At 39.5% G+C, this 27,966-nt stretch overlaps 1 protein-coding gene across 6 annotated transcripts in view; it reads left to right on the top strand.

The window, feature by feature from the left end:
• Positions 1–27,966, top strand: part of CEP170 (centrosomal protein 170) — a 433,169-nt gene that overhangs the window by 139,932 nt on the left and 265,271 nt on the right. For all 6 annotated transcript variants that reach the window (XM_053711144.1, XM_053711143.1, XM_053711145.1 and 3 more), the window contains 4 exons: positions 2,571–2,652; positions 20,999–21,054; positions 21,159–21,315; positions 22,515–22,634. In XM_053711144.1, coding sequence (XP_053567119.1) covers positions 21,028–21,054; positions 21,159–21,315; positions 22,515–22,634 — 304 coding nt within the window. In that variant the 5' untranslated portion in view covers positions 2,571–2,652; positions 20,999–21,027. The remainder of the gene's footprint in view (positions 1–2,570; positions 2,653–20,998; positions 21,055–21,158; positions 21,316–22,514; positions 22,635–27,966) is intronic.

Raw genomic sequence — 27,966 nt, 5'->3', positions numbered from 1 at the left:
TGCAAGTGGGAAATAAGACCCTCCCCCTCCCCCTTCTTTTGCATATGAAAAGACCCTTTACACAAACAGGAGCAAGCTGGAGAAGGTAGCTGACGGTATTCACATAAAACTTTGGGGCTTGGTTAGGAGTCTGAAAATCAGAGCAAAGTTATTTAAAAATAAGCAAAATTATACATTTTGTTAAGAAAAAAACTTTATGGGCTTTATAAATAGATCATCTACAAAACATTTATGCAAAGAAAAAAATGAGTGTATAATGTCCCTTTAATATATTTTTATTTGCAACCATTAGAAAACAAAAACTGATACACTCTGTCATGTTCTCTAATAAAGTATAAAAAAAAATGTAAAAATGTTTTTAGAGCTACAAAAACATTTATTTTATGGCGGTCAGGTCCCTTTTTTTTAATGTACATTTTTCTGTACAGCCAGGTGATCACTGTTGTGACAGCGTTCACATGGCACAAAAAACAAAAACAAAGTTCTTTTATCATATATAAGGGGCCCCTCTACTTTTTACTACAACCCCCAAAAGCTAGTATGGACCCCTCATATAGAGGGATCTCTATTAGCATGCTCGTATTACAAGTGGTGCATTAAAAGGGACATTCTAGCCAAAATTGGAATCCACGAGGATTTCATTTTAGTCTTAAATAGCATTTTGTAATTTATATGTATTAGCAAAAATGCTTCTTATAAAAGCTATAGCTGTTTCAAAAGTGTATTTAAGTATGCACCATGCATGAGCATTTTAAACACAGCATTTGCTAGAGAGCCTAAAGTGTCTGTATCATCTGGTAATGACTCAGTTTGTTAATTGCTAACATGATTACAAGCCCCACTGTCACTCTGAGCAGCTGCAGTATTTACAATACTGGTGTACTGAGAATATCTAGCTATGCTTCAGATGCACATGCAGAGGAAAATGTTAACACTAAAACAGTGATAACTTTTACTAGAAGCATTTTTTGCCAATACTTGTATATTGCAAATATGTTTCTATTCAAAGTGTACAATCCAAAATACCTCTTTAATATGTGTGATTTTTTTCATACCTTAAAGGGACACTGAACCCAATTTTTTTCTTTAATTTTAAGCAACTTTCTAATTTACTCCTATTATCAATTTTTCTTCGTTCTCTTGCTATCTTTATTTGAAAAATAATGCATCTAAGCTTTTTTCTTGGTTCAGAACTATGGACAGCACTTTTTAATTGGTGGGTGAGTTTATCCACCAATCAGCAAGGACAACGCAGGTTGTTCACCAAAAATGGGCCGGCATCTAAACTTACATTCTTGCATTTCAAATAAAGATACCAAGAGAATGAAGAACATTTGATAATAGGAGTAAATTAGAAAGTTGCTTAAAATGGCATGCTCTATCTGAATCACGAAAGAAAACATTTGGGTTCAGTGTCCCTTTAAGTAAATGGTTATCGCTTGCTACTCTGCATTACAAAATATTTGAAAACGCTATTGAAATAAAGGATTTTACGTTAGACAATAATTAAACCCTTCGCTGCCAAGCCTTTTTTTCACACCCCTGTGCTAAGCGGATTTTGAGCTTTTTTTTGCTGCTTATATGTAAATATTATTGTAAGACATATTTCAGTGAGTGACCCACACAAATTATACATTGTTTTTTTTAGCAGAACCAGCAGATTCAGAATATACAATTATATTTATATTTCATATGATTTTAGTAAATAACTTTGGAAACAGCCAGGTTACAACTGATGCTACTATAATCACCTTACCAAGGGCCAGATTACAAGTGGAGCGATATTTAACGCTCCTGCTCTAACTATATATATGAATATATATATTCATGAAAAGTATACACTGTGATAAAAACAGTTTTTGATAAAAAAAAAATGTAACCCTCCACTATCAGATTGTTATTCTTTGCACAAGAGCAAGTATAAGATAACACATTGTGCACTATCGATTATGATCTACTTGTAATAAAGCCCATTGGGACATTCAGTGTTTTACGTTTTATTGTCTCTGCAAAGGGACATTCTAATCCAAATTTAGATAAATAACCCCTTTATTACCATTTCCCCAGTCTTGCACGGGAGAGAGCACAATGTTATCTATATGGCTCACATGAATTAGCAATGTCTTGTTGAGAAAAGCTAATAAAAATGCATGTGATAAGAGGTTGTCTGTAGTGGCTTAGAAACAGGCAGAAATGTAGACGTTTAAATTTTATAAAGCATACTAATATAACAATGTTGTTTGTGCAATAGTGGGGAATGGGTCGTAATGATGATCTTTTTAAACAATAACAATTTTGGTGTAGACTGTCCCTTTAATTGGACTAATTCCACTTCAAATTCCCGACTTGTATGTAATCACTATGACTAGACATACCTGTCCATTAAGGATATTTATCAGATGCGGAATGTTGTAGATTGGAACTGGATTACTCCTAACATAAAAAAAGTGTTTTTTATTTTTAATTATTTGAATTATAAAGTCAGCATATTCATATATGCATATTAGAATAAGAAATATGTTTTTATGGCTTATAATTTAATATTTATTATGTTTTGTTTTTCCTTCCAGACATTTGTGAATGACGTTAGGATTCCTGAACAAACCTACATTACTTTGAAGCTTGAGGATAAATTGAGATTTGGATATGATATCCTTTTATAGGGTTTATATTCAAACTTTTTTTTTTGTCTGTTATAAATGATATTTCATGGTGTTTGAATTTAATTGAGAGTAATATAAAATGTATTTTTTGTTTTTTATTTGACAAATACAGCTTAAATTTCCCATCATCCCTCAAAATGTTTGTTATGAGGATTACTTGCATGTAATCAGTATAATTGCATATACCATATTCTTGTAAAAAAATCTCTGCAGTATTTCAATTTCATTGCCATCTGTGTCACCATCCCAGAGGGGGTGCTTCCAGAGCTAATTGTACCCCTCCCCCGACACATATTTAGTCATTCGAAGTGGCCCAGCAGTACCAGATGAATGTGGCAACCCCCAGAGACCCAGAAGTGCCAGACTGCTACATGGTGCTTAAAGGAGATCTATCAAAGCTCCCTTAAAGGGACAGTAAATTCGACATAAATGATTTAGACAGAGCATATAATTTTACTTACTGTTGGGAAATACTGAACCTGGCCACCAGGAGGAGGCAAAGACACCCCAGCCAAAGGCTTAAAGGGATATGAAACCCACATTTCTCTTGTAAGGTGTATCTTGTCCACGGATCATCCATTACTTGTGGGATATTCTCCTTCCCAACAGGAAGTTGCAAGAGGATCACCCACAGCAGAGCTGCTATATAGCTCCTCCCCTAACTGCCATATCCAGTCATTCTCTTGCAACTCTCAACATAGCTGGACGTAGTAAGAGGAAAGTGGTGTAATATAGTTAGTTTTTTCTTCAATCAAGAGTTTATTGTTTTTAAATGGTACCGGAGCGTACTATTTTATCTCAGGCAGCATTTAGAAGAAGAATCTGCCTGCGTTTTCTATGATCTTAGCAGAAGTAACTAAGATCCACTGCCGTTCTCACATATTCTGAGGAGTGAGGTAACTTCAGAGGGGGAATGGCGTGCAGGTTATCCTGCAATAAGGTATGTGCAGTTTTAAGTTTTTCTAGGGATGGAATTGCTAGAAAATGCTGCTGATACCTAATTAATGTAAGTTAAGCCTAAATAAAGTGATTTAATAGCGACTAGTATCAGGCTTGCTATCAGAGGTATATACTCTGATTAATGTGCAATATAAAACGTTTGCTGGCATGTTTAATCGTTTTTATATATGCTTTGGTGATAAAACTTATTGGGGCCTAGTTTTTTTCACATGGCTGGCTTTATTTTTGCCTAGAAACAGTTTCCTGAGGCTTTCCACTGTTATAGTATAAAAGTTACAGTTGGTGCAGTTAAAATTACAAACTGTGACATTCAGCTTCCCTCAGCAGTCCCCTGCATGCTATAGGACATCTCTGAAGGGCTCAAAAGGATTCTGTTATGACTGTTTAAAAAATGTATTTTTCGTTTTGTTAATCTGTTTTCTTTCATGTAATTAACAAGAGTCCATGAGCTAGTGACGTATGGGATATACATTCCTACCAGGAGGGGCAAAGTTTCCCAAACCTTAAAATGCCTATAAATACACCCCTCACCACACCCACAAATCAGTTTTACAAACTTTGCCTCCAAGGGAGGTGGTGAAGTAAGTTTGTGCTAGATTCTACGTTGATATGCGCTTCGCAGCAAGTTGGAGCCCGGTTTTCCTCTCAGCGTGCAGTGAATGTCAGAGGGATGTGAAGAGAGTATTGCCTATTGAATGCAGTGATCTCCTTCTACGGGGTCTATTTCATAAGGTTCTCTGTTATCGGTCGTAGAGATTCATCTCTTACCTCCCTTTTCAGATCGACGATATACTCTTATATTTACCATTTCCTCTACTGATTCTCGTTTCAGTACTGGTTTGGCTTTCTACAAACTTGTAGATGAGTGTCCTGGGGTAAGTAAGTCTTATTTTCTGTGACACTCTAAGCTATGGTTGGGCACTTTATTTATAAAGTTCTAAATATATGTATTCAAACATTTATTTGCCTTGACTCAGAATGTTCAACTTTCCTTATTTCCAGACAGTCAGTTTCATATTTGGGATTATGCTTTAAATTATCATATTTTTTCTTACCTCAAAAATTTGACTTTTTTCCCTGTGGGCTGTTAGGCTCGCGGGGGCTGAAAATGCTTCATTTTATTGCGTCATTCTTGGCGCGGACTTTTTTGGCGCAAAAATTCTTTTCCGTTTCCGGCGTCATACGTGTCGCCGGAAGTTGCGTCATTTTTGACGTTATTTTGCACTAAAAATGTCGGCGTTCCGGATGTGGCGTCATTTTTGGCGCCAAAAGCATTTAGGCGCCAAATAATGTGGGCGTCTTATTTGGCGCCAAAAAATATGGGCGTCGCTTTTGTCTCCACATTATTTCAGTCTCATTTTTCATTTGCTTCTGGTTGCTAGAAGCTTGATGTTTGGCATTTTTTTCCCATTCCTGAAACTGTCTTATAAGGAATTTGATCTATTTTGCTTTATATGTTGTTTTTTCTCTTACATATTGCAAGATGTCTCACGTTGCATCTGAGCCAGAAGATACTACAGGAAAACCACTGCCTGCTGGATCTACCAAAGCTAAGTGTATCTGCTGTAAACTTTTGGTAGCTATTCCTCCAGCTGTTGTTTGTAATAATTGTCATGACAAACTTGTTAAAGCAGATAATATTTCCTTTAGTGATGTACCATTGCCTGTTGCAGTTCCCTCAACATCTAAGGTGCAGAATGTTCCTGATAACATAAGAGATTTTGTTTCTGAATCCATAAAGAAGGCTTTGTCTGTTATTTCTCCTTCTAGTAAACGTAAAAAGTCTTTTAAATCTTCTCTCTCTACAGATGAATTTTTAAATGAACACCATCATTCTGATTCTTTGGACTCTTCTGGTTCAGAGGATTCTATCTCAGAGATTGATGCTGATAAATCTTCATATTTATTTAAGATGGAATTTATTCGCTCTTTACTTAAAGAAGTACTAATTGCTTTAGAAATAGAGGATTCTAGTCCTCTTGATACTAATTCTATACGTTTGGATAAGGTTTTTAAAGCTCCTGCGGTTATTCCAGAAGTCTTTCCTGTTCCTAATGCTATTTCTGCAGTAATTGCTAAGGAATGGGATAAATTGGGTAATTCATTTACTCCTTCTAAACGTTTTAAGCAATTATATCCTGTTCCGCCTGACAGGTTAGAATTTTGGGACAAAATCCCTAAAGTTGATGGGGCTATTTCTACCCTTGCTAAACGTACTACCATTCCTACGTCAGATGGTACCTCGTTTAAGGATCCTTTAGATAGAAAAATTGAATCTTTTCTAAGAAAAGCTTATCTATGTTCAGGTAATCTTCTTAGACCTGCTATATCATTGGCTGATGTTGCTGCAGCTTCAACTTTTTGGTTGGAAACCCTAGCGCAACAAGTAAACAAATCGTGATTCTCATGATATTATTATTCTTCTCCAGCATGCTAATAATTTCATCTGTGATGCCATTTTTGATATTATTAGAGTTGATGTTAGATTTATGTCTCTGGCTATCTTAGCCAGAAGAGCTTTATGGCTTAAGACCTGGAATGCTGATATGGCTTCTAAATCAACTCTACTTTCCATTTCTTTCCAGGGAAACAAATTATTTGGTTCTCAGTTGGATTCTATTATTTCAACTGTTACTGGTGGGAAAGGAACTTTTTTACCACAGGATAAAAAGTCTAAAGGTAAAAACAGGGCTAACAATCGTTTTCGTTCCTTTCGTTTCAACAAAGAACAAAAGCCTGATCCTTCGTCCTCAGGAGCAGTTTCAGTTTGGAAACCATCTCCAGTCTGGAATAAATCCAAGCCTGCTAGAAAGGCAAAGCCTGCTTCTAAGTTCACATGAAGGTACGGCCCTCATTCCAGTTCAGCTGGTAGGGGGCAGGTTACGTTTTTTCAAAGAAATTTGGATCAATTCTGTTCACAATCTTTGGATTCAGAACATTGTTTCAGAAGGGTACAGAATTGGTTTCAAGATGAGACCTCCTGCAAAGAGATTTTTTCTTTCCCATGTCCCAGTAAATCCAGTGAAAGCTCAAGCATTTCTGAATTGTGTTTCAGATCTAGAGTTGGCTGGAGTAATTATGCCAGTTCCAGTTCCGGAACAGGGGATGGGGTTTTATTCAAATCTCTTCATTGTACCAAAGAAGGAGAATTCCTTCAGACCAGTTCTGGATCTAAAATTATTGAATCGTTATGTAAGGATACCAACGTTCAAGATGGTAACTGTAAGGACTATATTGCCTTTTGTTCAGCAAGGGAATTATATGTCCACAATAGATTTACAGGATGCATATCTGCATATTCCGATTCATCCAGATCATTATCAGTTCCTGAGATTCTCTTTTCTAGACAGGCATTACCAATTTGTGGCTCTACCGTTTGGCCTTGCTACAGCTCCAAGAATTTTCACAAAGATTCTCGGTGCCCTTCTGTCTGTAATCAGAGAACAGGGTATTGTGGTATTTCCTTATTTGGACGATATCTTGGTACTTGCTCAGTCTTTACATTTAGCAGAGTCTCATACGAATCGACTTGTGTTGTTTCTTCAAGATCATGGTTGGAGGATCAATTTACCAAAAAGTTCTTTGATTCCTCAAACAAGGGTAACCTTTCTGGGTTTCCAGATAGATTCAGTGTCCATGACTCTGTCTTTAACAGACAAGAGACGTCTAAAATTGATTACAGCCTGTCGAAACCTTCAGTCTCAATCATTCCCTTCGGTAGCCTTATGCATGGAAATTCTAGGTCTTATGACTGCTGCATCGGACGCGATCCCCTTTGCTCGTTTTCACATGCGACCTCTTCAGCTCTGTATGCTGAACCAATGGTGCAGGGATTACACGAAGATATATCAATTAATATCTTTAAAACCGATTGTTCGGCACTCTCTAACGTGGTGGACAGATCACCTTCGTTTAATTCAGGGGGCTTCTTTTGTTCTTCCGACCTGGACTGTAATTTCAACAGATGCAAGTCTCACAGGTTGGGGAGCTGTGTGGGGATCTCTGACGGCACAAGGAGTTTGGGAATCTCAGGAGGTGAGATTACCGATCAATATCTTGGAACTCCGTGCAGTTTTCAGAGCTCTTCAGTTTTGGCCTCTTCTGAAGAGAGAATCGTTCATTTGTTTTCAGACAGACAATGTCACAACTGTGGCATACATCAATCATCAAGGAGGGACTCACAGTCCTCTGGCTATGAAAGAAGTATCTCGAATTTTGGTTTGGGCGGAATCCAGCTCCTGTCTAATCTCTGCGGTTCATATCCCAGGTGTAGACAATTGGGAAGCGGATTATCTCAGTCGCCAAGCGTTGCATCCGGGCGAATGGTCTCTTCACCCAGAGGTATTTCTTCAGATTGTTCAAATGTGGGGGCTCCCAGAGATAGATCTGATGGCCTCTCATCTAAACAAGAAACTTCCCAGGTATCTGTCCAGATCCCGGGATCCTCAGGCGGAGGCAGTGGATGCATTATCACTTCCTTGGAAGTATCATCCTGCCTATATCTTTCCGCCTCTAGTTCTTCTTCCAAGAGTAATCTCCAAGATTCTGAGGGAATGCTCGTTTGTTCTGCTAATAGCTCCGGCATGGCCTCACAGGTTTTGGTATGCGGATCTTGTCCGGATGGCATCTTGCCAACCATGGACTCTTCCGTTAAGACCAGACCTTCTGTCACAAGGTCCTTTTTTCCATCCGGATCTGAAATCCTTAAATTTAAAGGTATGGAGATTGAACGCTTGATTCTTGGTCATAGAGGTTTCTCTGACTCCGTGATTAATACTATGTTACAGGCTCGTAAATCTGTATCTCGAGAGATATATTATAGAGTCTGGAAGACTTATATTTCTTGGTGTCTTTCTCATCATTTTTCTTGGCATTCTTTTAGAATACCGAGAATTTTACAGTTTCTTCAGGATGGTTTAGATAAGGGTTTGTCCGCGAGTTCCTTGAAAGGACAAATCTCCGCTCTTTCTGTTCTTTTTCACAGAAAGATTGCTATTCTTCCTGATATTCATTGTTTTGTACAAGCTTTGGTTCGTATAAAACCTGTCATTAAGTCAATTTCTCCTCCATGGAGTTTGAATTTGGTTCTGGGAGCTCTTCAAGCTCCTCCGTTTGAACCTATGCATTCATTGGACATTAAATTACTTTCTTGGAAAGTTTTGTTCCTTTTGGCCATCTCTTCTGCTAGAAGAGTTTCTGAATTATCTGCTCTTTCGTGTGAGTCTCCTTTTCTGATTTTTCATCAGGATAAGGCGGTGTTGCGAAATTTTTACCTAAAGTTGTGAATTCCAACAACATTAGTAGAGAAATTGTGGTTCCTTCATTATGTCCTAATCCTAAGAATTCTAAGGAGAAATCATTGCATTCTTTGGATGTTGTTAGAGCTTTGAAATATTATGTTGAAGCTACGAAATCTTTCCGTAAGACTTCTAGTCTGTTTGTTATCTTTTCTGGTTCTAGGAAAGGCCAGAAAGCTTCTGCCATTTCTTTGGCATCTTGGTTGAAATCTTTAATTCATCTTGCCTATGTTGAGTCGGGTAAAATTCCGCCTCAGAGAATTACAGCTCATTCTACTAGGTCAGTATCTACTTCCTGGGCGTTTAGGAATGAAGCTTCGGTTGACCAGATCTGCAAAGCAGCAACTTGGTCCTCTTTGCATACTTTTACTAAATTCTACCATTTTGATGTATTTTCTTCTTCTGAAGCAGTTTTTGGTAGAAAAGTTCTTCAGGCAGCGGTTTCAGTTTGAATCTTCTGCTTATGTTTTTTGTTAAACTTTATTTTGGGTGTGGATTATTTTCAGCAGGAATTGGCTGTCTTTATTTTATCCCTCCCTCTCTAGTGACTCTTGTGTGGAAAGATCCACATCTTGGGTAGTCATTATCCCATACGTCACTAGCTCATGGACTCTTGTTAATTACATGAAAGAAAACATAATTTATGTAAGAACTTACCTGATAAATTCATTTCTTTCATATTAACAAGAGTCCATGAGGCCCACCCTTTTTTGTGGTGGTTATGATTTTTTTGTATAAAGCACAATTATTCCAATTCCTTATTTTATATGCTTCGCACTTTTTTTCTTATCACCCCACTTCTTGGCTATTCGTTAAACTGATTTGTGGGTGTGGTGAGGGGTGTATTTATAGGCATTTTAAGGTTTGGGAAACTTTGCCCCTCCTGGTAGGAATGTATATCCCATACGTCACTAGCTCATGGACTCTTGTTAATATGAAAGAAATGAATTTATCAGGTAAGTTCTTACATAAATTATGTTTTTTGTATTAAGGGGTTAATCATCCATTTGCAAGTGGGTGCAATGCTCTGCTAACTTGTTACATTCACTGTAAAAATTTCGTTAGTTTAACTGCCTTTTTTCACTGTTATTTCAAATTTTGGCAAAATTTGTTTCTCTTAAAGGCACAGTAACGTTTTTTTTTTTATATTGCTTGTTAACTTGATTAAAGTGTTTTCCAAGCTTGCTAGTCTCATTGCTAGTCTGTATAAACATGTCTGACATAGAGGAAACTCCTTGTTCATTATGTTTAAAAGCCATGGTGGAACCCCATAGGAGAATGTGTACTAAATGTATTGATTTCACTTTAAACAATAAAGATCAGCTGTTATCTTTAAAAGAATTATCACCAGAGGATTCTGACGAGGGGGAAGTTATGCCGACTAACTCTCCCCACGTGTCGGACCCTTTGACTCCCGCTCAAGGGACTCACGCTAAAATGGCGCCAAGTACATTAAAGACGCCCATAGCGATTACTTTGCAGGACATGGCGGCAATCATGGATAATACCCTGTCAGCGGTATTAGCCAGACTGCCTGAATTCAGAGGCAAGTGCGATAGCTCTGGGGTTAGACGTAATACAGAGCGTGCAGATGCTTTAAGGCCCATGTCTGATACTGCGTCACAATATGCAGAAGCTGAGGAAGGAGAGCTTCAGTCTGTGGGTGACATTTCTGATTCGGGGAAACCTGATTCAGATATTTCTACTTTTAAATTTAAGCTTGAGAACCTCTGTGTATTGCTTGGGGAGGTATTAGCTGCTCTGAATCACTGTGACACAATTGCAGTGCCAGAGAAATTGTGTAGACTGGATAAATACTATGCAGTGCCGGTGTGTACTGATGTTTTTCCAATTCCTAAAAGGTTTACAGAAATTATTAATAAGGAGTGGGATAGACCCGGTGTGCCGTTTTCCCCCCCTCCTATTTTTAGAAAAATGTTTCCAATAGACGCCACCACACGGGACTTATGGCAGACGGTTCCTAAGGTGGAGGGAGCAGTTTCTAATTTAGCAAAGCGTACCACTATCCCTGTCGAGGACAGTTGTGCTTTTTCAGATCCAATGGATAAAAAATTAGAAGGTTACCTTAAGAAAATGTTTATTCAACAAGGTTTTATCCTGCAGCCCCTTGCATGCATTGCGCCTGTCACTGCTGCTGCGGTGTTCTGGTTTGAGTCTCTGGAAGAGGCCTTTCAGACAGCTACTCCATTGACTGAAATACTTGACAAGCTTAGAACACTTAAGCTAGCTAATTCTTTTGTTTCTGATGCCATTGTTCATTTGACTAAACTAACGGCTAAGAATTCTGGATTCGCCATTCAGGCGCGTAGGGCGCTATGGCTTAAATCTTGGTCAGCTGACGTGACTTCAAAGTCTAAATTACTTAACATTCCCTTCAAGGGGCAGACCCTATTCAGGCCTGGTTTGAAGGAAATTATTGCTGACATTACTGGAGGTAAGGGTCATACCCTTCCTCAGGACAGGGCCAGATCAAGGGCCAAACAGTCTATTTTTCGTGCCTTTCGAAATTTCAAGGCAGGTGCAGCATCAACTCCCTCTGCTACAAAACAAGAGGGAACTTTTGCTCAATCCAAGCCGGGCTGGAAACCTAACCAGTCCTGGAACAAAGGCAAGCAGGCCAGAAAGCCTGCTGCTGTCTCTAAGACAGCATGAAGGAACGGCCCCCTATCCGGTAACGGATCTAGTAGGGGGCAGACTTTCTCTCTTCGCCCAGGCGTGGGCAAGAGATGTTCAGGATCCCTGGGCGTTGGAGATCATATCTCAGGGATATCTTCTGGACTTCAAAGCTTCCCCTTCTCAAGGGAGATATCACCTTTCGAGATTATCTGTAGACCAGATAAAGAAAGAGGCATTCTTACGCTGTGTGCAAGACCTCCTAGTTATGGGAGTGATCTGTCCAGTTCCACAGACGTAACAGGGACAGGGCTTTTATTCAAATCTGTTTGTGGTTCCCAAAAAAGAGGGAACCTTCAGACCCATTTTGGGTCTAAAGATCTTAAAACAAATTCCTCAGAGTTCCATCGTTCAAAATGGAAACTATTCGGACCATCCTACCTATGATCCAGGAGGGTCAGTACATGACCACAGTGGATTTGAAGGATTCTTACCTTCAAATACCGATTCACAAAGATCATCATCGGTTCCTAAGGTTTGCCTTTCTGGACAGGCATTACCAATTTGTGGCTCTTCCCTTCGGGTTAGCTACAGCTCCAAGAATCTTTACAAAGGTTCTGGGATCGCTTCTGGCGGTCCTAAGACCGCAAGGTATATCAGTGGCCCCTTATCTGGACGACATCCTGATACAGGCGTCAAGCTTTCAGATTGCCAAGTCACATACGGACATAGTTCTGGCATTTCTCAAGTCACATGGGTGGAAGGTGAACGAGGAAAAGAGTTCTCTATCCCCACTCACAAGAGTCTCCTTCCTAGGGACTCTGATAGATTCTGTAGAAATGTAGATTTACCTGACAGAATCCAGGTTATCAAAGCTTCTAAAATCTTGCCGTGTTCTTCATTCTATTCCGCGCCCTTCGGTGGCTCAGTGTATGGAAGTAATCGGCTTGATGGTAGCGGCGATGGACATAGTGCCATTTGCGCGCCTACACCTCACACCTCTGCAACTATGCATGCTCAGTCAGTGGAATGGGGATTACACAGATTTGTCCCCTCTGCTAAATCTGGATCAAGAGACCAGAGATTCTCTTCTCTGGTGGCTTTCTCGGGTCCATCTGTCCAAAGGTATGACCTTTCGCAGGCCAGATTGGACAATTGTAACAACAGATGCCAGCCTTCTAGGTTGGGGTGCAGTCTGGAATTCCCTGAAGGCTCAGGGATCGTGGACTCAGGAGGAGAAACTCCTCCCAATAAATATTCTGGAGTTAAGAGCAATATTCAATGCTCTTCTAGCTTGGCCTCAGTTAGCAACCCTGAGGTTCATCAGATTTCAGTCGGACAACATCACGACTGTGGCTTACATCAACCATCAAGGGGGAACCAGGAGTTCCCTAGCGATGTTAGAAGTCTCCAAGATAATTAGCTGGGCAGAGACTCACTCTTGCCACCTACCAGCAATCCATATCCCAGGTGTAGAGAACTGGGAGGCGGATTTTCTAAGTCGTCAGACTTTTCATCCGGGGGAGTGGGAACTCCATCCGGAGGTGTTTGCTCAATTGGTTCATCGTTGGGGCAAACCAGAACTGGATCTCATGGCGTCTCGCCAGAACGCCAAGCTTCCTTGTTACGGATCCAGGTCCAGGGACCCAGAAGCGGCACTGATAGATGCTCTAGCAGCGCCTTGGTTCTTCAACCTGGCTTATGTGTTTCCACCGTTTCCTCTGCTCCCTCGACTGATTGCCAAAATCAAACAGGAGAGAGCATCGGTGATATTGATAGCGCCTGCGTGGCCACGCAGGACCTGGTATGCAGACCTAGTGGACATGTCATCCTTTCCACCATGGACCCTGCCTCTGAGACAAGATCTTCTACTACAAGGTCCTTTCAATCATCCGAATCTAATTTCTCTGAGACTGACTGCATGGAGATTGAACGCTTGATTTTATCAAAGCGTGGCTTCTCCGAGTCAGTCATTGATACCCTTATACAGGCACGAAAGCCTGTCACCAGGAAAATCTATCATAAGATATGGCGTAAATATCTTTATTGGTGTGAATCCAAGAATTACTCATGGAGTAAGGTTAGGATTCCTAGGATATTGTCCTTTCTCCAAGAGGGTTTGGAAAAAGGATTATCAGCTAGTTCTTTAAAGGGACAGATTTCTGCTCTGTCTATTCTTTTGCTCAAGCGTCTGGCAGAAGTTCCAGACGTTCAAGCTTTTTGTCAGGCTTTGGTTAGAATTAAGCCTGTGTTTAAACCTGTTGCTCCCCCATGGAGCTTAAACTTGGTTCTTAAAGTTCTTCAAGGGGTTCTGTTTGAACCCCTTCATTCCATTGATATTAAACTTTTATCTTGGAAAGTTCTGTTTTTGATGGCTATTTCCTCGGCTCGGAGAGTCTCTGAGTTATCTGCCTTACAATGTGATTCTCCTTATCTGATTTTCCATTCAGATAAAGTAGTTCTGCGTACAAAACCTGGGTTTTTACCTAAGGTAGTTTCTAACAAGAATATCAATCAAGAGATTGTTGTTCCATCATTGTGTCCTAATCCTTCTTCAAAGAAGGAACGTCTTTTACATAATCTGGACGTGGTCCGTGCTTTGAAGTTTTACTTACAAGCTACTAAAGATTTTCGCCAAACATCTACACTGTTTGTTGTTTACTCTGGACAGAGGAGAGGTCAAAAAGCTTCGGCAACCTCTCTTTCTTTTTGCCTTCGGAGCGTAATACACTTAGCCTATGAGACTGCTGGACAGCAGCCCCCTGAAAGAATTACAGCTCATTCTACTAGAGCTGTGGCTTCCTCCTGGGCCTTTAAGAATGAGGCTTCTGTTGAACAGATTTGCAAGGCGGCGACTTGGTCTTCGCTTCATACCTCTTCAAAATTTTACAAATTTGATACTTTTGCTTCTTCGGAGGCTATTTTTGGGAGAAAGGTTCTACAGGCAGTGGTTCCTTCCATTTAAGCCTGCCTTGTCCCTCCCTTCATCCGTGTACTTTAGCTTTGGTATTGGTATCCCACAAGTAATGGATGATCCGTGGACTGGATACACCTTACAAGAGAAAACATAATTTATGCTTACCTGATAAATTTATTTCTCTTGTGGTGTATCCAGTCCACGGCCCGCCCTGTCTTTTTAAGGCAGGTCTAAATTTTTATTTAAACTACAGTCACCACTGCACCCTATGGTTTCTCCTTTCTCGGCTTGTTTCGGTCGAATGACTGGATATGGCAGTTAGGGGAGGAGCTATATAGCAGCTCTGCTGTGGGTGATCCTCTTGCAACTTCCTGTTGGGAAGGAGAATATCCCACAAGTAATGGATGATCCGTGGACTGGATACACCACAAGAGAAATAAATTTATCAGGTAAGCATAAATTATGTTTTTTTCTTTCATGATTCAGACAGAGCAGGCAATTTTAAAGGGACACTGTACCCAAATTTTTTCTTTCGTGATTCAGATTGAGCATGAAATTTTAAGCAACTTTCTAATTTACTCCTATTATCACATTTACTTAATTTTCTTGGTATCTTTATTTGAAATGCAAAAATGTAATTTTAGATGCCGGCCTATTTTTGGTGAACAACCTGAGTTGTCCTTGCTGATTGGTGGATAAATTCATCCACCAATAAAAAAAGTGCTGTCCAGAGTACTGAACTCAAAAAAAGATTAGATGCCTTCTTTTTCAAATAAAGAGAACGAAGAAAAATTGATAATAGGAGTAAATAAGAAAGTTGCTTAAAATTGCATGCTCTTTCTGAATTACAAAAGAAAAAAACTGGGTTCAGTGTCCCTTTAAGCAACTTTCTAATTTACTTCTATTATTAATTTTATTTGGTTCTCTTGGTATGCTTTGTTGAATGAGCAGCAATGCACTACTGGTTTCTAACTGAACACATGGGTGAGCCAATGACAATTGGTATATATATGCAGTAACCAATCAGCAGCTAGAACCTAGTTTCTTTGCTACTCCTGAGCATTCCTAGATAAACATTTCAGCAAAGGATAACGAGAATGAAGCAAATTAAATAATAGTAGTAAATTAGAAAGTTATTTAAAATTGTATTCTCTATCTGAATCATGAAAGAAAATGTTTGGGTTTCATGTTCCTTTAAATACCTCTCCCACTTCCCCATCCCCCAGTCATTCTTTGCCTTTCGTCACAAACCTCCTTACATACTTTTTCAAAATTTTACAAGTTTGATGTTTTTGCTTCAGCTGAAGCAGCCTCGGGAGAAAGGTTTTTGCAGGCTGTGGTCCCTCAGATTACGGTCCGCCTCTCTTTTTGTCCCTCCCGTTATCATTCAGTGTCCTCTATAGCTTGGGTATAAGTTTCCCAACAGTAAGGAATGATGCAGTGGACTCTCCTTATATTAAGAAGGAAAACATAAATTATGCTTACCAGATAATTTAATTTCCTTCTGTATAAGGAGTGTCCACGGCCCCCGCCCGTGTTCTCCAATGGGCGTCCCTCTAAATTATATTTTTCTTCTGGCACCATTTATACGCTGATATTTCTCCTACTGTTCCTTGTTCCCTCGGCAGAATGACTGGGGGATGGGGGAAGTGGGAGACGTATTTAACCCTTTGGCTGCTAAGCCATTTCCCACCTGGGTGCTAAGCTAGTTTTGAGCTTTTTGTTGCAGTTCACGTTTAAACACTTTTAGAAGTAAAGTTTGTGTGAATAAAATATACAAACTATATATTGTTTTTTTCAGCAGACCTATAGCAGATTCCAAATATACCATTATTATATGTGTATGTCTCAACAGGTTTTAAAAATAAAGCATAAAATATGAAAAAAGTGTATTTTTGTACTCCACAATCAATAAAAATTAGTTTGTAATTTTATTTTTCTAAACTCTATCATCAAAACCTGTGTTGCTAAATATTTGCAGTAGGTAACCTGTCTAAAATAAGCAGAAATTGAGAACATTTTACTGTTTTATTGCCGACTTGTCAATTTGATAGACCTTAAAGGGACACTGAACCCAATTAAATAAGGGTACATAAAGTACACATTTGTAGAAAGTACACCCCCTGATGAATCAAATGAGGGGCTATATGTACTTCTAGCACAAAAGTGGAGTGTGCAAATATTCATGGAATATGGTGTTTTGCTTAGAAAATATTTTTTTCTAAGCAAAGTGACATGTTCATTTATGTCTTACGCACTCCAAATTTGTGCTAGCAATACATGCAGCCCCTCATTATATGCGTCAAGGGGTGTACTTTCCAAAACTGTGCACCTTGTATACTGTATCTCTAATTCCCAGGTGGCTACAGCTGTTAAACTGCAGACATGACTACCTTGAAACACTTTAAACATATATATATATATATATGCAATTAAACCTTTTTATCTACTTCATTAATTGACTAACCGAATTCTAAATGATTTTAGTTTATGTTTAAAAATATAACACTCTTTTGCATTACCCACACAAGCATTACAGGCACTCACACTGGTTGAATTAGCACATGGATACCCATGTGAGCAGTAACGACACGTCAAGGCTTTAACCCTTGCTACTGACCATTCACACACCTTTCATGTCTGATTCACTCACAGAAGCACCCACCCCTACATACATCAAGACTTTCATCCCTACTACTGACCATACACACACCTTTTGTATCTTTATTCACTCACAGAAACACAACCCATATACCACTGGCCAGTCACACACCTTTCATATCTCCCTTCATACGTACCTTTTGCTAGGGGCAGCTCAATCACTGGGCTAGTCAGGCGTAAGCCTCAACCAGGGCACTGTGCTGGTCAGGCATAAGCCTCAACCAGGGCACTGTGCTGGTCAGGCGTAAGCCTCAACCAGGGTTCCTCGTCTGGTCAGGCATAAGCCTCAACCAGGGCACTGGGCTGGTCAGGCGTAAGCCTCAATTTAGGGCACTGGGCTGGTCAGGCGTAAGCCTCAACCAGGGCACTGGGTTGGTCAGGCGTAAGCCTCAACCAGGGCACTGGGCTGGTCAGACGTAAGCCTCATCCAGGGGCATGTATCTGCATTTCAGAGCCTCCTGGGGTTGTGAGGGTATGCAGCTAGTATGTTTCCATAGTATGATAAATACGGAAGCATTCTGGCATGCATAGACCAGGTTTAGAGGGGCAGTCTGGACAGTAGCAACGGGTGTCTTTACACCGTCCATGCTGACTGCACACTCTACACCTTCTACTTTTTTTCTCAGTAGCTGGTATATATGCAGCAAAGTGACGGCCATGCAACCTTGCATTCTCCTCACTTGGCCCAGTTACTGAAATATCCCCTGAGGAGAGAAGGCTTTTAATAATAGATTCCTGAAATTTCAGTTAATGTAGCCCTCTTCCTTGGGTAGCCTGATACAGGACAAATGCATTAAGCATTGACAATTGTATCAAGTGGACTGCCAGTTTCTTGTACCATGTATATGCTTTGCGAGAAGCAGAGTATGGTTCAAGCATCTGGTCAGTCTTATCTACCCCTCCCATATGCTGATTGTAATCCAGGACACATATGGGTTTCATAGTTGGAGTGCTCTGCCCCCTGACATAAACAGGTGATGTGCTCTCATCATGTATAGTTGTGAGAAGATGCACATCCTTCTTGTCTGTGAATTCCACAGCTAGCAGCTCATCAGAGAGCAAAGCTGAGGTCTCTCCTCTCTTTTGCTTTCCGAACATGTGAGTCGGAAAGCCTTTGTGATTGGCACGGATTGTGCCACACGCAACAGTGCCCTTGCTATATAGCAATTTAAATAATAGCACACCAGTGTAAAAGTTATCCACATATACATGGTAACCTTTATTATTTTTTCACTTGCAGCGTGGGAGGAGGGACAGTCAGGGGGTGCTAGAACAGAGTCCTTGCCAGTGTATACCCTAAAACGATAGGTGTATCCACTAGAGCTCTCACACAGCTTGTACAGCTTGATCCCATAGTGAGCTCTCTTAGAAGGAATGTATTGTTTAAAAACAATACGTCCCTTATATAAGATCAAGGATTCATCAACCGATATGTTCTGGGCTGGAGTATAGCACTCTTGAAATCTTGCCAATAAATTGTCAAGAACAGGCCTTATTTTAAACAATCGGTCATGTTCTGGGTTGTCCCATGGCAGAGCATTTGCATTATTATTATAATGCAAAAACTTGAGCAGTAAGATATATCTGTCCCTGCTCATTGTAGCAGGGAAGATAGGGGTCATCTGAGTAGACTGCTTTGACCAATATGAGGCTATGCTTGGCTTTTGCACAATCCCCATTAGCAGAGTGAGGCCCCAGAATTTCCTCATCTCTTGCAAATTGGTCGTAGTCCACCGATGTGCTCTGGCATGGCGGCTCAGTTCTGCACCAGCATTTTGAAAAAATTGCTCAGCATACAGATTTGTCTGCAGAACAATAAATAAAGAACTCATCATCCACAAACAACTGAAAGTAGTTGATGGGTTCAAAATTTGCAGTGCCCACCAAGAGGCCAGAATTGGCAGTAAATTGAGGCAACACTGGCTGAACCCTATTAGGGGAGGTCCAGTTGTAGCTTGGAACAGGCCTGCCCATGACTCCCACAGTATGCTGTGCGGCCACTGCAGATGTTGTTGCAACATCCCCTATGCCCATGACTCCCACAGTATGCTGTGCGGCCACTGCGGATGTTGTTGCAACATCCCCCATGCCCCTGACTCCCACAGTATGCTGTGCGGCCACTGCCGGATGTTGTTGCAACATCCCCTATGCCCCTGACTCCCACAGTATGCTGTGGGGCCACTGCGGATGTTGTTGCCATCCCTCTGCCACGAGAACTGACAGCAGGTTTATCTGTCTTACTTGAACTGTCACTATATGATGACAGCCCAGGGAAAAGGTTGCTGTCAGAATCTTCTGCAGCAGATGTGTCATCAGAGAAGGAATCGGAGTCTAAGTTCATAAGAATCTCAGCTGCTTCCTCAGCACTCAGACGCTTAGCCATAATTCTCTTAACAAAAATAAAGATATTTTCAAAGAAATTATGCTGCTAGAAATAAAATATATAAATGTTACTGCAAAAAATAAGCTTTATGCAGCAAAAATGAAAGGATTTTAGACTAAAAGCTGAGCAAAGAAGATGCTTACTCACCTAACACACAGGCCAAAAGGCTGATAATAATAATAAGATTAATTTTTCATAAAAAGCTTCCCTCTACCATTGGTAATTTTTAACCACATGATCTAGGTGATCCTGGGATTACAAATATAATATCAGGAGCCATACTGGAAAAGGGAATGTGACATTTTATAGCTAAGTGATCACTGCATTTACACTGATTACTACAGTGATCATTTAGTTAGAATATATTAGTTTATTTTTAGAAAATATATTTTGGGGGTCTCTAGGCAGTTTTGATTTTTATTTATGAGCCCCTAAAGACCCCCACATCTTTTTTTTAGTTTTTTTCAACATTTTGTTTAATAACTTTTTTTTCTTTTCTTCAAATACCACATACAATATACCGTTGGAAAGGTTAGGCGATTACCTTTCCAACGGTGGGTCTTGGGGGTCTGTAGCTGCTTAGATGCCTGAGATACAGGCTTCTAAGCAGCATGCCCCCATTTCCCTATAACTGACAATTGTCAGTTGTCAATAAAGTTGTACGGTGACGTCATCAAGTCATTGCACGTGACGTCACCGCGTGTAACGTGAAGCCCCGGCGATGCCTGTCACTATGCAGGCCAGATCGCCGGGGTAGGAGCCGATGGAAGCCCCCAGATCTCCCTCAAAGTGGGAGAGTGCTACTGACGGCTCTGAGCCGTCATTAGCACTGACTGAGACAATTTGTGACGGCTCAGAGCCGTCATTAGCACTCAAGGTGTTAAAGGGACACTGAACCCAATTTTTTTTCATTCATTATTCAGATAGAGTGTGAAATTTTAAGCAACTTTCTAATTTACTCTTATAAATTTTTCTTCGTTCTCTTGCTATCTTTATTTTAAAAACAGGAATGTAAATCTTATCAGCCTGCCCATTTTAGGTTCAGCACCATGGATAGCTCTTGCTTATTGGAGGCTTACATTTACCCACCAATAAGCAAGCATAACCCAGTTTCTCAACCAAACATGTATTGTGTTTCTGGATCGCACAATCTATATGCACTATCATATTCCTCCCTGCACACCACCCTGCATCATGTGTAACTTATAAGTGTAAAGGAAAACATGGCTGAGGTGGCAACCCTATTCACAACACCCTTCTAATTTGAAGGTGATCTTTGTGCTAAAGGATATCATCTGTGTAATTGTATTTTCATTTTTATTGATATATAATTAATTTGTGTGTGTATATACTGTATGTATGTGTGTGTATGTATATGTATATATATATTATTTTTGCAGTTGTATTTTTGAGTGTGTTAATTTTTTATTAATTTTTGTGCTTGTTTTAATTCATGTTGCATTTCCTAAACCGTCCATACATACTAACCTTTTTACTGTGGTTCGTGGGGAAATGAGGGTACCGGAGGAGGCGCTTAAGGTAATTCACCTAATGATTGCTTATTATTATGTTGTTCAGTATATATTTTTCTATTTGCAAATAAACAACTGCTGTATTAAAATTGGGTCTTTCTTGTCTCGTAGCATGAAAAATTTTCAAGCCAGTTGCAGTTTTCCCCAAAACTTAGCGATCCTGAAAGACCAAAACATTCTAAAGTCTCAGGGAATAAAGTACCTGAGATGACGGCAGAGACACATAATAAAGCCGTGGATGCACTGAAAGCCGAAGATAAAACAACTGGTGTGTGTAAATGTGTACATTGTATTAATGTTTTCTCTTCTAGATTACATATGAGAAATGTCAGTGAACTCCAAGTATAATTTTATTTGCACCTGTATGTAACATTTTACTAATTAAAGTGATATGAAACCCACATTTTTTTTCTATCATGTTTTAAGAAGAACATGCAAATGTAAACAACTTTCCAATTTACTTCTATTATCTATTTTGCTTCATTCTCTTGATATCCTTTATTGAAAAGCATACCTAAATAGGCTCAGTAGCTGCTGATTGGTGGCTGCACATAGATGCCTCGTGTAATTGTTTCACCCATGTGCATTGTTATTTTGTCAGCAAAGGTTATCTATAGAATGAAGCAAATTAGATAATAGATGTAAATTGGAATGTTGTTCTCTACCTGAAACATGAAATAGCAAACAAATGATTCCACAGCACCTTCCTTTACAAGAAAACGTATTAGACTTCTTCTCCCATGGAGATACAAAACAGGTTACAGCGATGTTTCTGGAGATTATCCCTTAATCATGCTAATGGGTCTCATCTGTTTAGATGCATTTATAGGCCTACATATTAACCCATTGAATATTGTTACAAAGTGAATCATGTCACTAAATACTACCACCTATACTACCTCTATGAGAGAAGTCTAATACATTTTCTTGTAAAGGAAGGTGCTGTGGAATCATTTGTTTGCTGTATATATAGAGGTTGACAGCCCCTCTTCAGACCTGCACCTGTTTGTTTCACCTGGGAGCTGTACACTGCTTTGTTTGCAGCTATTGAATCATGAAATAAAAATGTAGCCACCAATCAGCAAAGCTACTACACTAGTGCTGAACCAAAAATGCGCCTGCTCATAAGCGTTACATTTCTGCTTTTCAAATAAATATACCAAGAAAACAAAGAAAAAATGATAATAGGAGTAAATTAGAGAATTGCTTAAAATTTGCTGCTCTATCTGAATCATGAAATAAAAAATTGGGTTAACAATTTTTGCATTACAGAATCCTGGAATCAATATGCCCTAATATGTAGATAAGTTAATTTGTTTTATGTGGAGATCCAGTTATTCTCACATTAGCACTCAAGAATATTGTAGTATTCAGGTCCACTATGCTGTGGGAATAAGAGATTGGGAAGACACATATCAGAATCAGAGTATATGTGTAAAAACAATAATAGTATTTATTTATTTTAAGGTGACTTATCAGTTATGCCTCGTGGTACACCCTTATATGGACAGCCAGCATGGTGGGGAGATGAAGATGCTGAAGAAGAAAACCCTAATAAACAAGACGGCAAAGAATCTGGTGCCTCTGGTGAGATTTCACAAATTGCGTTTATATACACTGTTATACAACATATACCTTTAAATGCAATAACATTTAAATGGAGGGCAAATTACATTGTTTGGCACTTATGGACATGTGCTGTACCCTGTATGGTGGCTGTGTCCTGTGCTCTGACAGCGTCAGTCTTGCTGACAACAGAAACACTGTGCTATTTCTGCATACCTCATTAGTGACGCAGTTCATACATAGCAGTATGGAGGCCACCCCAGGCAAGGGAGTGCAGGGAAAAGGTGTCCATAACATGAGGGACACATTGAGATCAGTGTGTCTCTCATGCTATTGCTGGATGCTTGCATGTGAGGCTATCCAGCAACAGTGCAGTAACAGTCACGTTTGACTGTTACTGTGTATACAATCACATGTCACAGCAATTCACAGTGATTGTATACTTTAAATGCAGCCTAGATACCAGCATGCTTCAATGCATGTTGGCAAAAGGCTCACTGGGCAATCACTGGATACCACAGTAGTGAGGCAGTCCAGTTATGCCTAATAAGGTGCCCCATGGCACAGTGTTGTTCCTTAGCTGCACTAGTTTTGTAGAAATGATAATAAAAGAAAACTGCAAAAAAAAAAAAATGCTTTTCCCCCCACAGTTTTCAGCATTACATTCCTATTTATTGTTATTTTATGTACCCATGTAGGGTATCGCAAGAAAGCCTGGTTTATCTGTTAAAAATTGGTGTATTTTATTTATTTATATAGAAGTATCAACAAGTAGGGACTCCACTCACTGGATTCAGTTCAAATAATACCTTATTTATTCAATGGTGACGAAACATCACCATTGAATAAATAAGGTATTATTTGAACTGAATCCAGTGAGTGCAGTCCCTACTTGTTGATACTTATTGAAATTTTGACTGAGCACCCTGGTTGCTGACTATCTTTGAATTGCGAGTGCAGATACACAGTGGATATATATATATATATATATATATATATATATATATATATATATATATATATATATATATATATATATATATATATATATATATATATACAGTATGTATATATATATATATACAGGTAGCCCTCCATTTACGCCGGGGTTAGGTTCCAAAAAACTCGAAACCGTTGTAAATTAAAACCCAGTTTATAATGTAAGTCAAAGGGAAGTGAGGGAGTTAGGTTCCAGGCCATTCTGAAAATTGACATAAGTAACACCTAATACATTATTTTGAAAGCTTTGAAATGAAGACTTTAAATGCTAAACCGCATTATAAACCTAATTAAATAATCACACAACAGGCTGTATCATCAAACTAAGTTTAATGAACAAAAACATTTTCAGTCTGAATCTGAGTTTTAGGAGGCACACAACTTGACAGCCATTGCAGGAGGACTGGTTGATGCTAAGAGCCTAAGGAGACATCGGCGGTGTGAGAGTGTAGAAGGAGGTGTGTCGGGACATTGACACGGTATCCCTCCGCGGTATAGTAGCACCGGGATCCCCTGGTGTTTGGCTGCGTAGAGGTTGAGCTCCTTCCAGGATCACTTCCACCATTTATTTACAAATCAGCGGATATGCTGATACAGTTTATTGAAGGCATTTGCAGCGACCTGGGTGTTAAGGCATCGGCCACTATTTGGATTACAATTAATTTTCTTTCCTCAGTTGGATGGTCTGTGCTTCATTTACAGAACTCACAGGATTGCGATTTATTTGCCTGCTCATTGCTGGACACTACGATAAGTATCAATTGTTATTGTTTGACACATGTTCAGTATATCATTCTTAGCCAATCGCTATTATCCATGTTATGTTAAGTTTGTAACCTCCTTTTAGTGGTGCATATCTAGGTAGGTTTTAAATATCCAACCTGATTTATAGTATATCTATTTCTATGTACACTGTGCACAGTAGGGTTGTTTTTGTGTGTATATGCGCAACAATCTAAGTAAACAAATTTATTTGACAAAGAGTGCTAGTATAAGGTATCTTTATTTCTTGTTTATTTTTTTTAAAAAAAACATTTTTTTACTTGCATTTTTCTGCAAACAGTTCTCTGCATTATTAGTCTGCAACTATTCTATGCATTTAAATCTGGAGTGATTAATAGGCAGTTAGGCACCCTCACCTCAAGCAGCTGGGCAGGAAGATAATAGGGAAGTGGCTGCTAAATCTTGTTGCTCGATAGCTAAGGTCTGCTCTGTGTACACAGATTAATTTAAGTCTGCTAAGCTTGCATAACTTTCCTGCAACACAACTGGACAGCTCCACCTACTGGCTATTTTAATTAGTGCACTGCTTTTCAATGCTTTTCAATAGCAGTCACATGACTGAAAAAAAACGTTTGTTATTCTGAAACGGCGCAAATTGAACCGGCGTAAACTGAGGGCCACCTATATATAGGTATATAACTAGAGAGCAGATAATTATGGTGAAACCAATAGTGAGCAAAAATGATAAAGTTGCCTGTGTCATTTAAGCATGAAAACTGTGAAGAAGCTGTGTCTTTAAGGGGTTAAAAGAACTTTCACCAACTCTTTATTTCCATCTTAATATGGGAAGAGTCCACAGCTGCATTCCTTACTTGTGGGAAATACTGAACCTGGCCACCAGGAGGAGGCAAAGACACCCCAGCCAAAGGCTTAAATACCTCCCCCACTTCCTCATAACCCCAGTCATTCTTTGCCTTTTGTCACAGGAGGTTGGCAGAGAAGTGTTAGAAGATTTCGGAATAGTCTCTTATGGAGGGTAGTACTCTTTGAGATGGGACTGGAGTTTTAAGTAGTCCTGTCAGCCTCTCAGTGAGAGCATGGATGAAAGTTAGAGTCCGGAGATGCAGGGAGAGTCTTTCTGCAAAACCATCCCGATTTATATTAACAGCTCCATAGGCAATCAGCGTTGACGAGTTTCGCTGCCTGCTTTCTTCACTCAAGTCCATGTCAGAAGCGATGCTACTATCTGTCACACCTGAAGGGCCGTGTTCCTGTTCTACGGCGTAGATTCTGGTAAGATTGTTTCATATTTTATACATGTATGATAACGCAAGAAGACAGGGTCACAGTGTGACTCCTTTTATCTGTATAGAATCAAGGGTTAATATCTCCTTAGCGGGATTATTGAACAGGGGGGAATAATCTTATATGTTTATTTGATTTTATGCTACTTTTTTGTGTGAGATGTTATGGGCTCATAGACTGTTATGGAATATACAGGTTTCACTTTCACTTTAAGAGCCAAGCTTACAAGCTTGGCGCGCTTTCTCATAGCAGGGACGGTTCTGCATTGTGCACCATGTGATTCATTCCCATTTTTGACCGGGTGTCTATCAGAGAGGAGTCATAAATCTGTGTACTGTCTGGGTCATAGGAGGTGGTGAGTGCCCCACCCATTGGGGTATAAGGGTGCTGTTTTTTTTTTAAATACAATAAGATGTTTTATTTCTCTAGTTCTCCAGTTATTGCACTAGCGATGGAGGATTCTGTTACTTTACAGGGCACTCCCTCTATTCCTAATGAGTTATTCCTATTTATATGGTGAGGAGGCCTTAGTTCCGCCCTCTCAATTAGGTTCCATATGCCTTGATAATGTGATAATATCAAACATGTTTGATACCACGGATCCGTCCACCTCTGAGGAGTTGTCGTCCAGTGAGGTGCGTACCCTACATTCTTATATCTCTACACATGCAGTTTTCCCGTAGCATTGCTGATCCTCCATCTGGAGAGGACCTTTTTTCACCAGACGTTACTGCGCAGTTCAGACGGCGGTGTCTGTGGCCTTTAATTGGCCCTAAATTTAAATTTTTTTCTTCTGGCACCTTTTTTACCCTGATATTTCTCCTACTGTTCCTTGTTCCCTCAGCAGAATGACTGGGGTTATGAAGAAGTGGGGGAGGTATTTAAGCCTTTGGCTGGGGTGTCTTTGCCTCCTCCTGGTGGCCAGGTTCAGTATTTCCCACAAGTAAGGAATGCAGCTGTGGACTCTTCCCATAGATGGAAATGAAATGATCAGGTAAGTATAATTTATGTTATTAGAAAGTTGCTTAAAACTGCATGCTCTATCTGAATCATGAAAGAAAAAATGTGGGTTTAGTATCCCTTTTAACCCCTTAATGACCGGACCATTTTTCAATTTTCTTACCCTTAATGACAATGGCTATTTTTACATTTCTGCAGTGTTTGCGTTTAGCTGTAATTTTCCTCTTACTCGTTTACTGTACCCACACATATTATATACCGTTTTTCTCGTCATTAAATGGACTTTCTAAAGATACCATTATTTTCATCATATCTTATAATTTACTTAAAAAAAAAATGATAAAATTTGAGGAAAAAATGGAAAAAAACACACTTTTTCTAACTTTGACCCCCAAAATCTGTTACACATCTACAATCACCAAAAAACACCCATGCTAAATAGTTTATAAATTTTGTCCTGAGTTTAGAAATACCCAATGTTTACATGTTCTTTGCTTTTTTTTGCAATTTATGGGGCAATAAATACAAGTAGCACTTTGCTATTTCCAAACCACTTTTTTTTCAAAATGGGCGCTAGTTACTTTGGAACCCTGATATCTGTCAGGAATACCTGAATATCCCTTGACATGTATATATTTTGTTTTAGAAGACATCCCAAAGTATTGATCTAGGCCCATTTTGGTATATTTCATGCCACCATTTCACCGCCAAATGCGATAAAAAAAAAAAGTTCACTTTTTCACAAATTTTGTCAAAAACTTTAGGTTTCCCACTGAAATTATTTACAAACAGCTTCTGCAATTATGGCACAAATGGTTGTAAATGCTTCTCTGGGATCCCCTTTTTCAGAAATAACAGACTCATATGGCTTTGTGGTTGCTTTTTGGTAATTAGAAGGCCGCTAAATGCCGCTGCGCACCACACATGTTTTATGCCCAGGAGTGAAGGGGTTAATTAGGGAGCTTGTAGGGAGCTTGTAGGGTTAATTTTAGCTTTAGTGTAGTGTAGTAGACAACCCCAAGTATTGATCTAGGCCCATTTTGGTATATTTTATGCCACCATTTCACCACCAAATGCGAGCAAATAAAAAAAAAAACTTTACTTTTTTCACAATGTTAGGTTTCTCACTGAAATTATTTACAAACAGCTTGTGCTATTATGGCAGAAATTGTTTTAAAAGCTTCTCTGGGATCCCCTTTGTTCAGAAATAGCAGACTTATATGGCTTTGGCGTTGCTTTTTGGTAATTAGAAGGCCGCTAAATGCTGCTGCGCACCACACGTGAATTATGCCCAGCAGTGAAGGGGTTAAATTAGGTAGCTTGTAGGGAGCTTGCAGGGTTAATTTTAGAGATCAGCCTCCCACCT

This window comes from Bombina bombina, chromosome 4 (assembly GCF_027579735.1).
Source record: "Bombina bombina isolate aBomBom1 chromosome 4, aBomBom1.pri, whole genome shotgun sequence".
In the NCBI taxonomy this organism is placed as follows: Eukaryota; Metazoa; Chordata; class Amphibia; order Anura; family Bombinatoridae; genus Bombina; species Bombina bombina.
The sequence above is the reverse complement of the archived record's forward strand: the minus strand, read 5'-3'. Positions and strand labels throughout refer to the sequence as shown.